Genomic DNA, 17460 nt, shown 5'->3' on the forward strand with positions numbered 1-17460 from the left:
ATAACCCCTAACACTAATTGTAACCCTAAACCTAACTGTAACCCCTAACCCTAATTGTAACCCTAAACCTAACTGTAACCCCTAACACTAATTGTAACCCCTAACACTAACTATAACCCCTAACCCTAACTGTAACCCCTAACACTAATTGTAACCCTAAACCTAACTGTAACCCCTAATACTAACTGTAACCTCTAACACTAATTGTAACCCTAACTATAACCCCTAACACTAATTGTAACCCTAACTGTAACCCCTAACACTAACTGTAACCCTAAACCTAACTGTAACCCCTAACACTAACTGTAACCCCTAACACTAATTGTAACCCCTAACCCTAACTGCAACCCCTAACCCTAACTATAACCCCTAACCCTAACTGTAACCCCTAACACTAATTGTAACCCCTAACCCTAATTGTAACCCTAACCCTAATTGTAACCCCTAACACTAATTGTAACCCCTAACCCTAACTATAACCCCTAACTGTAACCCTAAACCTAACTGTAACCCCTAACTCTAACTATAACCCCTAACCCTAACTGTAACCCCTAACCCTAACTATAACCCCTAACCCTAACTGCAACCCCTAACCCTAACTTTAACCCCTAACCCTAACTGTAACCCCCAACACTAATTGTAACCCCTAACCCTAATTGTAACCCTAGCCCTAATTGTAACCCCTAACCCTAACTATAACCCCTAACCCTAACTGTAACCCCTAACCCTAACTATAACCCCTAACCCTAACTATAACCCTAACCCTAACTATAACCCCTAACCCTAATTGTAAACCCTAACCCTAATTGTAACCCTTACCCTAATTGTAACCTCTAACCATAACTGTAACCCCTAACCCTAACCCTAATTGTAACCCTAACTATAACCCCTAACCCTAACTATAACCCCTAACCCTAACTATAAACCCTAAACCTAATTGTAACCCTAAACATAATTGTAACCCTAACTGTAACCCCTAACCCTAACCCTAATTGTAACCCTAACTATAACCCCTAACACTAATTGTAACCTAAAACCTAACAGTAACCCCTAACCCTAATTGTAACCCTAAACCTAACTGTAACCCCTAACACTAATTGTAACCCCTAACACTAACTATAACCCCTAACCCTAACTGTAACCCCTAACACTAATTGTAACCCTAAACCTAACTGTAACCCCTAATACTAATTGTAACCCCTAACACTAATCGTAACCCTAACTATAACCCCTAACACTAATTGTAACCCTAACTGTAACCCCTAACCCTAACTGTAACCCCTAACACTAATTGTAACCCCTAACACTAATTGTAACCCCTAACACTAATTGTAACCCTAAACCTAACCCCTAAGCCTAAAATAGCATTTTCCCTTGTGGGGACCAGCAAAATGTCTCCACTTGTTTCACTATCCTTGTAAAGATATTTGGTACCCACAAGGATTGTAAAACCAAGCAAAGCTCTTAGAGACTTAAATTTGCTAAAATGTCTAAAAACATGTTTTCACTTTGTCATTATAGTGTATTGTGTGTAGATGGGTGAGAAAAAAAACAGTCTGTAACACAGCAACATGTAAAATAAGTATGAATACTTTGTGAAGGCCCTGTATAGTTTGATCTGGTGTAGTTGTGTTCTTCTGCCAGGTTATTGCTAGCAAGTTGTTGGGACGGAGCTACTCCTTCATTAAATCAATTAGATTCAGACTTGTTCTCAGTCTAGCCATGTGTCATGATAAAAGGAACTATAGCGCTTCGATTCATTTATTGGTTTTGTGGTGTAGACACAGACAGATCAAGGTGGAACTGTGCTCTCTGCTGGTGAATGAGACAGTATAAGACATCTGCTCTGGTCACCACGCTGACTGTGACATCAGGCCACGCGCCTGTCCGATAGTCATCAGTGGTCAGTGAACCACTATGTCAACCCTCTGACTTAAGCACCTCTGTCTGTGAGAGAGAGAGAGAGAGAGAGAGAGAGAGAGAGAGAGAGAGAGAGAGAGAGAGAGAGAGCGAGAGCGAGAGCGAGAGAGAGAGAGAGAGAGAGAGAGAGAGAGAGAGAGAGAGAGAGGTGAAAGAGAGGGATAGAGGCAGAGCAAGATGATGTCTATGATAACACCATTCGGTTCAAAGGTTCAGACAGGCCAAAGTGGGAGAAGAGAGAGAGAAGATGGAACAAGACAGAAAAAAGTGAGAAGAGAAGCATGCAGACAGAAGGAAAAGAGAGTGAGTCAAGGTCAGAAGGAGGGGAGGAATGCGAGACAAAGTAAGACAGATATACAGATGTGTTGCAAAAGACAGGGACTCAAAAGAGGCCACTTAAAACAGGATAATTGTGTTTTCAGTTCAGTGCTGGGATCCCCCCTCACTGGTGAGACTAATTACCAGTTGATCTAATGCTTTATCTCCATGTGTTCCTGAAAACCCACACCCTCGACAAGTGATGCATCTCTACGCCCCACTCCTCTACTGCTTTATCCCAGCACTGACTGCACTGTGGGTTGTCCTTTTGAAGAACACCCGTCATCCTCCAACCCAAATATTAATGAATCAGTGAGGAGTGTGGGCCGCTTGCCAATCGCTGTGAGGCGGACCCAACCAACCAAGGCAGTCAGCTGACACAGTCAGCCCTCTGCTGCTCCACTGTGAGGTTTAGAACGAGGCCTCTGAGGTTTTTGCATAATTGCCTTTCATTTATTTTTTTCAGCTTATTTTTTTCACATTATTACTCTCTTGCTCTGCTTTTCATAACTCTCTCCCTATTCCTCTCTCTCTCTCTCTCTCTCTCTCTCGCTCTCTCTCTCTTTGTCTCTCTCTCTCTCTCTCTCTCTTTGTCTCTCTCTCTTTGTCTCTCTCTCTTTGTCTCTCTCTCTCTCTCTTTGTCTCTCTCTCTTTGTCTCTCTCTCTTTGTCTCTCTCTCTCTCTCTCTCTGTCTCTCTTTCTCTCTGACAGCCCTGTGTAGCAGAGCAGCTAGTGGTTAATTATTGGCTTTAATGTGGTAGCTAGCTTCATACACATAATATGCAAGGTAGAGAAAGGCTCAGCTCCATCGCAGAGCAGAGTGAAGCAGACAGAGGCTTTTGCTTTCATTATGTGTGTGTGTGTGTGTGCTGACCCCATCATCTTGGCAGGTAGACCAGGAAGAGAATTGAATTAATCCACGTCCCATTGAACAGACGGCAGACAATTGGCATAAAATGTGGAAGTAGAATCTCATTTAACAGGGACAGTGCTGTGTGTGTGTGTGTGTGTGTGTGTGTGTGTGTGTGTGTGTGTGTGTGTGTGTGTGTGTGTGTGTGTGTGTGTGTGTGTGTGTGTGTGTGTGTGTGTGTGTGTGTGTGTGTGTACGTGCGTGCGTGCGTGTGTGCGTGCGTGTCTGTTCATGTATGTGTGTTATCCATTATCCGTTATCCATGTGTATTATCCACTCGGGATCCCGAGGGCGCGGTGGTCTAAGGCACTGCATCTCAGTGCAAGAGGCGTCACTACAGTCCCTGGTTCGAATCCAGGCTGTATAACATCCGACTGTGATTGGAAGTCCCATAGGGCGGTGCACAATTTGCCCAGCATTGTCCGGGTTTGGTCGAAGTAGGCTGTCATTGTAAATAAGAACATGTCCTTAGCTGACTTGCCTAGTTAAATGAAGGTTCAATAAAGAACCATTTAAATGAATGTGTGCTCTAGGTCTACTGAACGTCATGAACACTTTTATATCAGCAGAAGACGATGACGATCTTTTTCCCCTCATCCTACTAATTATTTTGGATCTGTGCGTTAACTGTTAAATACACTGAAGCCCTTGGTTCTATAAAAGGGTTATTGGTTTCTAAAGAGATAGTCCAGCTGGGATGTGTAATTCCCATAAGGCCAGTCTGATTGTTACGAGCTTCCACACTCCTGTTTATAGTATATTCACCAGATTGAACCATTCAGTGTGGAAGCCAATGCAGAATAATGCGTTTAGTTCTATGGGTATGCTTTTCCCGTGCCTCCACACAGCCTACATCAGTGGTTCTCAAAGGTTTTAACCCGTGCCTCCACACAGCCTACACCAGTGGTTCTCAAACTTTTTAACCCGTGACTCCCAAAAAAGGAGTGGCTCAAAGCCCGTGACCCCTCGCACACACACATGAATGCGTGCACAATCGCTGCGCAAATGTGGCCTGTTATTACAGCCATAAACAGTGATGCATTTTCAAAACGAAAGATATAGAAATAAACATTGTTTTACATCTTCACTTTGAGCAGAAAGTCATTCATGTTAGTAGTCAATGTCAACTAGGGATATCATGTCACTTCTCTGGAGGCCAGAGCCAGCAGGACTGTACTGCCGATCTGTATGCAGCGGAGGTTACAGGATCGGATGGAACGTCTGTTTGTAGCCTTTTTCTTCCTCACAAATATGGTCATACATTTGCCAGAAATGTTACATCTTCGTCGCATAAGTAGGCCCTATTGAAGGCAGTGCAATGTTACAGCTATATTTAACCTATAGCCACAGTAGCCACCCTAGCTAGGCCTATCGGAAATCTGAAAATGATCAAACAAAATCTCCAGGTAGCTTATTGTTCTGGCAATGATGCATCCTTTAGCAGATTGCTGAATTGTGTTTTATGTGGATAATATAACCGTACTCTGTTTTTGCCAGGCAAAACAGGAGAACATTTTAAAAGTGCTTTCTGATCACTAACCTGGATTGGCGCGCCTGACTGCTGATGACTGGTCATTGGTCAAGAGTCAAGACACACAACTTTTTGGTTCTGAATTTCAGATTATATGTTTTTGAGACTAGAATTTGGTGCAATACAAGGCCTATGTTAGTAACCAGATCAAATAGGCAAAGAGAAATATAAATAATATATATACATAGAAATTATTTACCTTTTAATACATATTTCTCCCATTCAGTTTCACACTTGTGTCACCCAAGGGGTCGGGACCCCCAGTTTGAGAACCACTGGCCTACACAACACTATATTTATTGAACCTTTCTTTAACCAAGAAAATTCCCTTGAAGATAGAAACCTCTTTTACGAGGGGTTTTACTGGTAGTTTGTGGTGGGTGTGGCCAGTCCGTGTGTGTTTCTACTAGTTGGTGCTATGCTTGGTGGTTGTAGTGGTCTGTCTCTGTGTTGTGTGACCAGTGTGTTAGCCTCCTGTGTGTCTGTAAAGAATTCTGCTGGAGCTGGATGTCTCCTTCTTTCTTTCTTTCTTTCTTTCTTTCTTTCTTTCTTTCTTTCTTTCTTTCTTTCTTCCTTTCTTTCTTTCTCTCTTTCTTTCTCTCTTTCCTTATCTTTGTCTCTCTCTCTCTCCCCATCAATCTTTCTCTCTTTCCTTATCTTTATGTCTGTCTCTCTCTCTCCCCCTCAATCTTTCACTCTTTATCTTCATAAAGAGTAGGTCTTCCACTGTTACTTGAGTATGTGCAGTAAATCTCATTCTCTCTTCCTTTCACACTCTTCTTCTCTAATTATCTCTCTTTCTCTCAGCCTCTCTCAAAACCCTGGTCTAACAGCCCATTTGAGATGCCAGTGGAATGGGAGAGAGGACTCTGCCTATTTAACAGTACCTTAAACCAGACGCTCGCCTCAAAACCCTGCATCTCTGTTCTTATATTAATGAAGCATAAAATATTTAATTCAATCTTAAAAGGCTGTTGATATAAAGGTCCTAAGGTTTCATCCACCCCTCCGTTCTCTACCTTCGTTCAACATTCTTTCCCTGATTCTTTCCCATTCAGTTCATTCTGAGAGGGTGTAGAGTGATGGTTCCTCGCTCATACTGGAATGGATAACTCTCAATTTGCCCTTATGCTGTGTTCTGTGTACTATTGTACTGAAAGGGCTGGGAGGTATGCTGTGTTCTGTGTACTATTGTACTGGTAGGGCTGGGAGGTATACTGTGTTCTGTGTACTATTGTACTGAAAGGGCTGGGAGGTATGCTGTGTTCTGTGTACTATTTGACTGGTAGGGCTGGGAGGTATGCTGTGTTCTGTGTACTATTTGACTGGTAGGGCTGGGAGGTATGCTGTGTTCTGTGTACTATTGTACTGGCAGGGCTGGGAGGTATGCTGTGTTCTGTGTACTATTGTACTGGTAGGGCTGGGAGGTATGCTGTGTTCTGTGTACTATTGTACTGAAAGGGCTGGGAGGTATGCTGTGTTCTGTGTACTATTTGACTGGTAGGGCTGGGAGGTATGCTGTGTTCTGTGTACTATTGTACTGGTAGGGCTGGGAGGTATGCTGTGTTCTGTGTACTATTTGACTGGTAGGGCTGGGAGGTATACTGTGTTCTGTGTACTATTGTACTGGTAGGGCTGGGAGGTATACTGTGTTCTGTGTACTATTGTACTGAAAGGGCTGGGAGGTATGCTGTGTTCTGTGTACTATTGTACTGGTAGGGCTGGGAGGTATGCTGTGTTCTGTGTACTATTGTACTGGTAGGGCTGGGAGGTATACTGTGTTCTGTGTACTATTGTACTGAAAGGGTTGGGAGGTATGCTGTGTTCTGTGTACTATTTGACTGGTAGGGCTGGGAGGTATGCTGTGTTCTGTGTACTATTGTACTGAAAGGGCTGGGAGGTATGCTGTGTTCTGTGTACTATTGTACTGGTAGGGCTGGGAGGTATGCTGTGTTCTGTGTACTATTGTACTGGTAGGGCTGGGAGGTATGCTGTGTTCTGTGTACTATTGTACTGAAAGGGCTGGGAGGTATGCTGTGTTCTGTGTACTATTGTACTGGTAGGGCTGGGAGGTATGCTGTGTTCTGTGTACTATTGTACTGAAAGGGCTGGGAGGTATGCTGTGTTCTGTGTACTATTTGACTGGTAGGGCTGGGAGGTATGCTGTGTTCTGTGTACTATTGTACTGGTAGGGCTGGGAGGTATGCTGTGTTCTGTGTACTATTGTACTGGTAGGGCTGGGAGGTATGCTGTGTTCTGTGTACTATTGTACTGAAAGGGCTGGGAGGTATGCTGTGTTCTGTGTACTATTTGACTGGTAGGGCTGGGAGGTATGCTGTGTTCTGTGTACTATTGTACTGGTAGGGCTGGGAGGTATGCTGTGTTCCGTGTACTATTGTACTGGTAGGGCTGGGAGGTATGCTGTGTTGCGTGTACTATTGTACTGGTAGGGCTGGGAGGTATACTGTGTTCCGTGTACTATTGTACTGGTAGGGCTGGGAGGTATACTGTGTTCGGTGTACTATTTGACTGGTAGGGCTGGGAGGTATGCTGTGCTCTGTGTACTATTGTACTGGTAGGGCTGGGAGGTATGCTGTGCTCCGTGTACTATTGTACTGGTAGGGCTGGGAGGTATGCTGTGTTCTGTGTACTATTTGACTGGTAGGGCTGGGAGGTATGCTGTGTTCTGTGTACTATTGTACTGGTAGGGCTGGGAGGTATGCTGTGTTCCGTGTACTATTGTACTGGTAGGGCTAGGAGGTATGCTGTGTTCCTTGTACTATTGTACTGTTAGGGCTAGGAGGTAGACTTTTCTGGCTATGAGACCTGCTTCTGGGCTGTAGTTTAGGCCTCTAGGGCTCACTTTTCCTGTCAAGGTTACATGATCAGGTAAAACTCCTACCCCTATATAGGAGGGATGGACTTCTACTTGTCTGTAGAATTTTTCTTCAGTAGGTTTCAATGGCATATCTTGATAGAGGTCCTCCTGGTTGCTTTGTTGGTATGTTGTTGGTATACTTTACATGTTCTAGTCCAAGGGTAGGCATTTAGATTCAGCCGAGGGCCGATTTCTGTTGCATTGGATGGTCGGGGGGGCGGAACATAATAATAATAATTTTGCAGTGCAAATTGACCACAACTAAGCCCAAAAATGTATTTTAAAATAACCATAATTTCATTCCTTGTTACATTGAGACACGATCACATATCTCTTTTTTCATTTGTCGAAAATAATTGGGAACAGATTTCCTAAATTAAACTCATTTTTAGCAAATTTGCTGACCTGTTTGCTTACCCCTGGTCTAGTCGTTGTGTTAGAAGGGATATTTTAGATAAGGGCTAGATTATGTGGCTACTTTGATAGAGCTGGCTTGTCTATGACGACCAAGCAATTTTTTAACTCCTTTTCAAAAACTCATTGGATAGCCTTAGTCGCAAAGCTACATTCACCTCCCCCAGCCAACCCATTACATTATTATACTCCAGGACATAACCCCAGAGAGTGAGTGGATTGTCGTGTTGAATTTATAGACTTACTTATTGTGGGTTGTAGCACCTCTTTCACCTTACCCCTCTTTTACCCTATGAGGAAGCTATGAGGAAGCTAGCTAAAATATTAGGCTTTCATCATAGTTAATATAGCACATAAATCCCTTTCTTTTTCAGGACAGTCTCCCCTCCTTTTTTCTCATCCTTTTATTCCTGCAGGATTGCTGAAATGGATGTGATTATTGCCTGAGTTTAGGGACACAGTTATATCAGGAACAGTCATATTTTTCCTCCTCTCTCTCCCCGTTCCCAGAATTAATCTGCTACTGCTGAAGGAAGGCGAGTTATCACTGGAGATCAGTGGGGCTGGATGCAGTCACGTATAATAAACAGGGAGGGAGGGAGAGAGGAAGGAAGGGGAGGAGAAGAGAGAGAGAGAGAGAGAGAGAGAGAGAGAGAGAGAGAGAGAGAGAGAGATACAAATTGCCAGACATCCATATAGCATCAGGGTCATTCCAGCAGTCCATTTAATCCTCAGCCTCACTACCACATGTTATGGATCACTCGTCTGTTATTCCATCTGTCCCTGTGTAACCTGTCCCACAATAACATCCATGTCAATGCCAAGGTACAGTGCTAGGCTATTTTTACCTGTCAGCTGTTAAACAATACGACCATTTTGCTTCAGCATTCTCTAATGTATTTTGTCCCCTCTCCCACCATGTAAGTCAGTGTCTCAAGTCAAGCCAGGATGTGCACTGTGTACATGTGTCAGCCTAAATATAATGCCTAAATACTTTGCATTATCTTAATGTCTAATATTGTTTGTCCTTCTCTCCTCCTGTAGCCTGCCCCCCAGGGACATTCAAGTCGAGCCAGGGTCCAGGTCTGTGTTTGCAGTGCCCCTCCAACAGCCGCTCTGCAGCCGAGGCCGCCACTATCTGCGCCTGCCGCAACGGCTACTACCGTGGGGACGTAGACCAACCTGACATGCCCTGTACCAGTGAGTATCTTTATGGTACTTTTCCTCTGACCAGCCAGGCATAACCTGCAACAGTTCTATACTACTGTATATCTATATCCGGGTCTTCAACATCCCCTGTACATACATGTATACTCTTATGTAACCCTAGCCACTCCTTTTCCAGATATTTACCATATTCAGTCTCTGTGGGGTATGAGTGAGGAAACAAGATGTATTAGTTATCCAGTCACTAGTCCAACGCTCTAACCACTAGGCTACCCTGCAGCCCCTAAATCAACACTGTATTCTATATGAGCACCAATATGGCTTTTGTAAAAACGACTCCACAGATATGTCTCTTTTGCAACTTGTGGATAACATTTTTACAGCCCTTAACAACAATGAATACGCTCTTGTCATCTTTTTAGATTTATCCAATGCGTTTGACACGGTTGATCATGAAATATTACTTTCTAAATGGCATTATTACGGTTTGCATGATTATACATATAATTGGCTATATAGTTATGTTTATGATAGAGAACAGTGTGTTTATGCAAATAGATGTGCATCTACAACAGCCAAGATATCCTGTGGCGTGACCTTTGTTATGCCTAATCTATATTAATGACCTTGCTGCTGTGTCTTCTACCGTACCTCCCATTCTCTTTGCTGAGGATACCAATTAGATGTTATCAAATAATAATTTTGATTCACTAGTTAATGAAGCCAATTCAGGCATGGCCACATTTTCTGAATGGTTCCAGATAAACAATTATCTTGAAATGTACAAAAATCCAACTTTAATGTATACGCTAATAAGAATAAGAAATATTGTTTGAAAAAAGAGCCAGAATCTCAATAGGTGGGAATAAAATGGAAGGAGTAACATCACTAGATTCCTCTAAGTTTTAATTGATGAAAAGTTATCATGGAAAGATCATATTCAATTTGTCTGCAGCAAAGTGATGAAATCTGTTGTTTCATCAGAAAGATGAGTGGTTTGGTTGATCAGGCTTGCTTCCTAACTCTATACTATAGCTTAATTTACCCATGTCTCATTTACTGTAATATTGTCTGGGCCAGTCCATATGCCTCCTACCTACTATAAATACATTTGCAAGACTAGCCACCTCCTCTAATTACCTGGCTCCATCTGCACCTTTGTTTAAGAAAATCAATATCCTGTCTATTTACTACATTAATGTATGCCAATTATGCACTTTCATCTACAAATACTCATACCTCCCAGACAGTTTACCTAAAAATGGATTCTTCCAGGTTAATTCTGAAATCCATCTATATAACACAAGACACTGCGGTAACCTTCACCCTCCCTACTGCTGCACCTCACATAGTGAATTCTCTATCAGATACAGAGGTAGCATACTCTGGAATTCTTATCTTCACATTGCCAAAACATCTTCATCCCTCAACAACTTCAAGCAAAGACTGGGGGTCAGCCTGATGAACCAAAACACTCAGTAATCTCCTCCATATAGCCTAACTCTCACACACTCACATGCACACACATTTAAACAAAACACATATACAGTTGAAGTCGGAAGTTTACATTCACCTAAGCCAAATACATTTAAACTCGGTTTTTCACAATTCCTGACATTTAATCCTAGTAAAAATTCTCTGTCTTAGGTCAGTTAGGATCACCACTTTATTTTAAGAATGTGAAATGTCAGAATAATAGTAGAGAGAATGATTTATTTCAGCTTTTATTTCTTTCATCACATTCCCAGTGGGTCAGAAGTTTACATACATTCAATTAGTAGTTGGTAGCATTGCCTTTAAATTGTTTAACTTGGGTCAAACATTTCGCGTAGCCTTCCACAAGCTTCCCACAATAAGTTGGGTGAAATATGGCCCTTCCTCCTGACAGAGCTGGTTTGTAGGCCTCCTTGCTCATACACGCTTTTTCAGTTCTGCCCACAAATGTTCTATAGGGTTGAGGTCAGGGCTTTGTGATGGCCACTCCAATACCTTGACTTTGTTGTCCTTAAGCCATTTTGCCACACCTTTGGAAGTATGCTTGGGGTCATTGTCCATTTGGAAGACCCATTTGCGACCAAGCTTTAACTTCCTGACTGATGTCTTGAAATGTTGCTTCAATATATCCACATAATTTCCCTACCTCATGATGCCATGTATTTTGTGAAGTGCACCAGTCCCTCCTACAGCAAAGGACCCCCACAACATGATGCTGCCACCCCCGTGCTTCGCGGTTGGAAAGGTGTTCCTCGGCTTGCAAGCCTCCCCTTTGTGGAGTGGTTGAAAAATGAGTTTTATTGACTCCAACCTAAGTGTATGTAAACTTCCGACTTCAACTGTACATACTTTTTTTTCATGATTACTGATCAATTCATTTAAACATGTATATTTAGCAGGTTTTGTTATACTTATGTATTGTATATTGTTTTGTTGTGGTGTGATTTTCATTTAAGCCCTTGAGCTTCCAACCACCCCTGGACATAATTTATTTGTATCTGTATTGTTGTTTATCACTTGTTTTCTTTGGTGCAAATAAATAAAAATAAAACATCAAAAGGTTAAAATAATAACTGGACGGATAAAAATCGTCAAAATTCGATAAATATTTATTAGCTATAAAACAGATGGTTTTAAGAGGTTTAATACAGACCATGCAAAAAGGTTATTCGAAAAACCAAAACCTTTCTTGCAGAGCACATAGCATGTCTACCTCTTCCTTGCATTTATTTCCCACTGTTCAAACAGACCACATTTCAAGACACAAAAAACAACAAGATCAGGTGTGGCCAATTACTAGATGTGGCCAACACACCTGAACACACTCAAATTGACAAGACAAACTACTGACTGTTGTTGGTAAATGTATACATGTACTGTATGGAATGGTTTGAATAATGAGACAGTTGTGGGCCCAATTAACACACAAGGGCAGCAGGTAGCCTAGCCATTAAGAGTGTTGCGTCAGTCACTGAAAGGTTGCTGGTTCGAATCCTTGAGCCGACTAGGTTGACACGTGTATCTGCTAAATGACAACAATTTAAGTCACAAAATCACACATTGAAAATGTTTTTAGTGAAGATGCATTGAATGCAATAAAATGCTGTCCCTACAGTAACACAAGAGGAATAAAAAACACAAACATAGAACTATATACAGGGAGTATCAATACCAGATCAATGTGACTAGGCATCAGGATAGATAATAAGTGTGTATGTAGCAGTGGAGGCTGCTGAGGAGGACGGTACATAATAATGGCTGGAACGGAGTGAATGGAATGGCATCGGACACATGGAAACCGTGTATTTTATACCATTCCGCCTATTACCACGAGCCCGTCCTCCCCAATTAAGGTGCCACCAACCTCCTGTGTTATGTGTGTGTGTGTGCACCTATGTAGTGAATGTGTGTTGGAGTGTCAATGTGGTGTGAGTGAGTGAGTGAGTGAGTGAGTGAGTGAGTGAGTGAGTGAGTGAGTGAGTGTGTATATATAGTCAAGTGAGTGCAGATCGTTCGGGTACCATTAATTGACTAATTTGCAGTCTGGCTATTTAGCAGTCTGGCTATTTAGCAGTCTTATGGCTTGGGGGTAGAAGCTGTCTTGGAACCTGTTGGTCCGAGAGCCAATTCTCTGGTTCCATTTGCCGGGCGTTAGAAGAGTGAATAGTCTATGGCTTGTGTGGCTGGAGTCTTTTTCGGGCATTCCTCTGACTGCCTGATATAGAGGTCCTGGATGGCAGAGAGCTCAGCCACATTGGTGTACTGGGCTGTCCGCACCACCCTCTGTAGCGCTTTGCGGTCAAGAGCAGTGCATTTGCCATACCAAGCGGTGATGCAGCTAGTCAAGATTCTCTCAATGGTGCAGCTGTAGAACTTTTTGAGGATCTGTGGGCCTATGTCAAATCTTTTCAGCCTCCTGAGGGGGAAGAGGTGCTGCCTTGCCCTCTTCATGACTGTGCGGGGGTATGTGTGGACTATGTTAAGTCCTTAGTGATGTGGATGCCAAGGAACTTGAAGCTCTTGACCCTCTCCACAACAGCTCCATCGATGTGGATGGGGACATGCTCTCCCCTCTTTCTCCTATAGTTCATGATCAGCTCCTTGGTCTTACTGACATCGAGGGAGAGGTTGTTGTCCTGGCACCACACTGTCGAGTCTCTGACCTTCTTCCTGCAGCAAAACTTGATCAGGAAGTACAGGAGAGGGCTAAGCAGGAGGTGTTGTTGCCGACCCTCACCACCTGGGGCCAGCCCGTCATGAAGTGAATAGATGACATAGATCTTCCTCTACTGCAGCCCACAGTCCTCATTATACTGATAGACAAAGCAGACACACCAGCTAGCATCCATACATACACTATACTGGGGAGCCAATAAGCCTATTTATGCCGTCATACTTATCTAAACATGTATTAAAACAATATGCTAAGCTCTTCACAAGTCCCTGCCGACACACAATTATAGCAGAGAAGAACACTGAAGCCCCAAAACGCTTGTTTACTTTGGGATTCAAATTTCTCTGCAGAGGGCTTTAATGGTCTACATGCACTCGTACACACACACACACGCGCACACACACACACACGCGCACACACACACGCACACACGCACGCATGCACACACGCTGGCCCTAATGCCTTAGGAGAGGATCTAATTAATAGTTATCCGACTCCTCACTGCTTCTCAACAGCATCACTGGAGCTACAATATCATTATTTGTCTGGTTTTGTATTTATTTTATCTTCACTTATTCATGAAGGCCTAAGCTAATTGGATCAGAGGCAGGGTATAGTGTCCAGTTCTGTTCCCCTGGTCTGGCTGGTGCTACCAGAGCTGTCAGTGTGTGTTACAGCATACTGTAGGTGTATGTACAGTGCATTCGAAAGGTATTCAGACCCCTTGACTTTTTCCAAATGTTGTTACGTTACAACCTCTTTCCCTCATCAATCTACACACAATGCCCCATAATGAGAAAGCAAAAACAGTTTTTTAGAAATTTCGTAAATAAGTATTCCGAACCTTTATATAAGTATTCAGACCCTTTACTCAGTACTTTGTTGAAGCACCTTTGGCAGCGATTACAGCCTCAAGTCTTCTTGGGTATGATGCTACAAGCATGGCACACCTGTATTTGGGGAGTTTCTCCCATTCTCTCTGCAGTTCCTCTCAAGTTCTGTCAGGTTGGATGGATCGTGTCGCTGCACAGCTATTTTCAGGTCTCTCCAGAGATGTTCAATCAGGTTGAAGTCCGAGCTCTGGCTGGGCCACTGAAGGACATTCAGAGACTTGTCACGAAGCCACTCCTGCGTGGTTTAGGCTGTGTGCTTAGGGTCGTTGTCCTGTTGGAAGATGAACCTTCAACCCAGTCTGAGGTCCTGAGCGCTCCAGTGCAGGTTTTCATCAGGGATCTCTGTACCTTGCTCCATTCTTCTTTCCCTCAATCCTGACTAGTCTCCCAGTCCCTGCAGCCGAAAAACATTCCACAGCCTGATGCTGCCACCATCATACCTCACCGTAGGGATGGTGCCAGGTTTCCTCCAGATGTGACGCTTGGCATTCAGCCCAAAGAGTTCCATCTTGGTTTCATCAGACCAGATTATCTTGTTTCTCATGGTCTGAGGTGCCTTTTGGCAAACTCCAAGTGGGCTGTCATGTGTCTTTTACTGAGGAGTGGCATCCGTCTGTCCACTCTACCATAAAGGCCTGATTGGTGGAGTGCTGCAGAGATGGTTGTCCTTCTGTAAGGTTCTGCCATCTACACAGAGGAACTCTGGAGCTCTGTCAGAGTCACCATCAGGTTCTTGGTCACATCCCTCACCAAGGCCCTTCTTCCCCGATTGCTCAGTTTGGCCGGGCGGCCAGCTCTAGGGAGAGTCTTGGTGGTTCCAAACTTTTTCCATTTAATAATAATGGAGGCCACTTTGTTCTTGGGGATCATCAATGTACCCTTCCCCAGTTATGTGCCTTGACACAATCCTGTCTCGGAGCTCTACGGACAATTCCTTCGACCTCATGGCTTGGATTTTGCTCTGAAATAGACAGGTGTGTCACTTTCCAAATAATGTCCAATCAGTTGAATTTACCACAGGTGGACTCCAATCAAGTTGTAGAAACATTTCAAGGATGATCAATGGAAACAGGATGCACCTGAGCTCAATTCTGAGTCTCATAGCAAAGGGTTTGAATTTTCAATAAATTTGCAAACATTTCTAAAAACCTTATTTCTCTTTGTCATTATGGGGTATTGTGTTTAAAATAATAAAGAAAAACATTTATTTAATCAATTTTAGAATAAGACAGTAACAAAACAAAATGTGGAAAAGGGGAAGGGGTCTGAATACTTTCCGAATGCACTGTATGTCAACAGCCTTCTGCTCTGCCGAGGCTCTACTTCAAACGTCACTCTCCTCATTTCCTCTTCCTCTAGGGGAGGGCGCCAAACCCTCCGTTACCTGTCACCGGTTGCTTTTGGGACAGGCTCGCACCACACAACTCTCCCCTCTTCCTACTAACCGTCAGGCTTTCACCAGCCTTACCCCAGTTCCCTCACAATGGGCTTAGCCAGGGATAGCCTGCCTGCTGGGTTTACGGGACCCCCTCTCTGTATGGGGGAAAGAGGTAGACTGACAGGCTGGTCGGTAATTGGTGGGAGTCGGCCAGTGGAACTGTTGCTGATTAGTCCGTTGGGGAGAGATGAGATGCAGAGATGGGGGGAATAGGGGAGAAGCATGCTGTGGCTCTACTGTGTGAATAGGGAGGGAAATTGAGAAATGAAGTAGCGTGGTTGGGCTTATGGAGAGATGCAACGACACAGTGTGTGCTACAGTTAACTGTAGGGAATGGAGAGAAATGCAAGGGTCTGCTTGTGAGTTAACAACTACTCCAGGGAGATAGTAGAGATGTACAATATGTTCACTTAGAAAAAAGGGTTCTTTGCTATCCGCCATAGGAGAACCCTTTTTGGTTCCAGGTAGAACCCTTTTGAGTTTCATGTAGGGTTCTACATGAAACTCAAAAGGGTTCTACCTGGAACCAAAAAGTGTTCTTCAAAGGGTTTTCCTATGGGAACAGCTGAAGAACCCTTTTAGGTTCAAGATTGCAACTTTTTTTCAATGCGTGTTCCATGCTATGGCCTACAGTATGGGACATGCAGAGATATTCAGAGGAAGATTATATAGTGTGGTATAGCCAATGTGGAAAAATACAGGGATTGATTTGGTTTGAGACATGCAGGGATGTAATTCACCATGTTTTGAAGCTTGAGGTGTAGGTAGAATTGTTTGGATTCAATGACATGCAGGGGTATTGGAATGCATGGTATCAGCACAAATAGAGAGGCAGACAGGGAGACAGAGGAACATACAGAAAGGATTCCAGTACACTCATTACATTCCTGGCCTACACCACAATTGCTTGGAGTCCTGTGGCTCCAGTCTCATCTTACAACTGTGGCCAAGCTTCCGGATGCTCCCTTGATCTCTGTCGCACACTGTCTGGACCTCAGGCCACAAATCCATATCATTCTATGCTGAAGCTCTGTATCCACTGGCACTTTGAAGTCAACCCGGGCTGGGCTGGCCTTGGTGGGCTAGCTCGAATTGCGTTCTCACTGCCTACAGAAATAAGAAATTATGTAATGTTGCTAGGTAGCCAATATGTGACTGTGCAGCTGGCTTTGCTAATGTTGCTAGCTAGCAAGATGTTGAAGAATTTAATTTACCCTCACCGTGCTGTAACTAACGTTACCCCATACTCCTGCCAGTGCCAGCCAGACTCAGAGCGATGTATTTATTTTGCTAACGTTAGCTAGGTAGCTAAACGGTTAGCGTCATTGCTAGCATAACAGGCTAGATAGCTACCTTAATTCCTACCTTGCTTGCCATTGCATTGGTTATTAGCTAGCTAGCTAGCCAAGCAAACCAGACGACAGGTTTGATATAATGTAGCTTTTAGTACGACCTCACATTAGCTAGCTAACGTTAACTTTAGCCAGCTTGTTTCAACTCTGATTTGCTAGCTAACTTTAGGTAGTTAGCAGTCGAGGGCTGACTGTTCTCATAAAACTTTATTGTGTCGTGCAAAAATGAATGAAGGATCCAGATATGGTGGTAACACAGCTAGCAATGAGGAATCGGCTGAGAAGCGCCGGAACTGATTGAATCGGCCCGGAATCGGGTGTCGGACTCGGGCCTGGAATCAATACGAATAACTGCCCAGAATCGGCCCAAGTACATCGGTCCGTTTCCGTCTACTGTAATTCAGACGACTTTGCCGGCATCGTACCAGAATCCCCCCAGAAGCAGCCTGATGCAAATTTAAATAAATGTAT

The 17460-nt window shown here is 43.5% G+C and overlaps 1 protein-coding gene across 2 annotated transcripts in view; it reads left to right on the top strand.

Moving 5' to 3' along the window:
* LOC139376024 (ephrin type-B receptor 1) overlaps positions 1-17460 on the top strand; it is a 325295-nt gene that overhangs the window by 215412 nt on the left and 92423 nt on the right. For both annotated transcript variants that reach the window (XM_071118102.1, XM_071118101.1), the window contains exon 4: positions 9016-9171. In XM_071118102.1, the coding sequence (XP_070974203.1) occupies positions 9016-9171 (156 nt within the window). The remainder of the gene's footprint in view (positions 1-9015; positions 9172-17460) is intronic.

Source organism: Oncorhynchus clarkii, chromosome 20 (genome assembly GCF_045791955.1).
Source record: "Oncorhynchus clarkii lewisi isolate Uvic-CL-2024 chromosome 20, UVic_Ocla_1.0, whole genome shotgun sequence".
In the NCBI taxonomy this organism is placed as follows: Eukaryota; Metazoa; Chordata; class Actinopteri; order Salmoniformes; family Salmonidae; genus Oncorhynchus; species Oncorhynchus clarkii.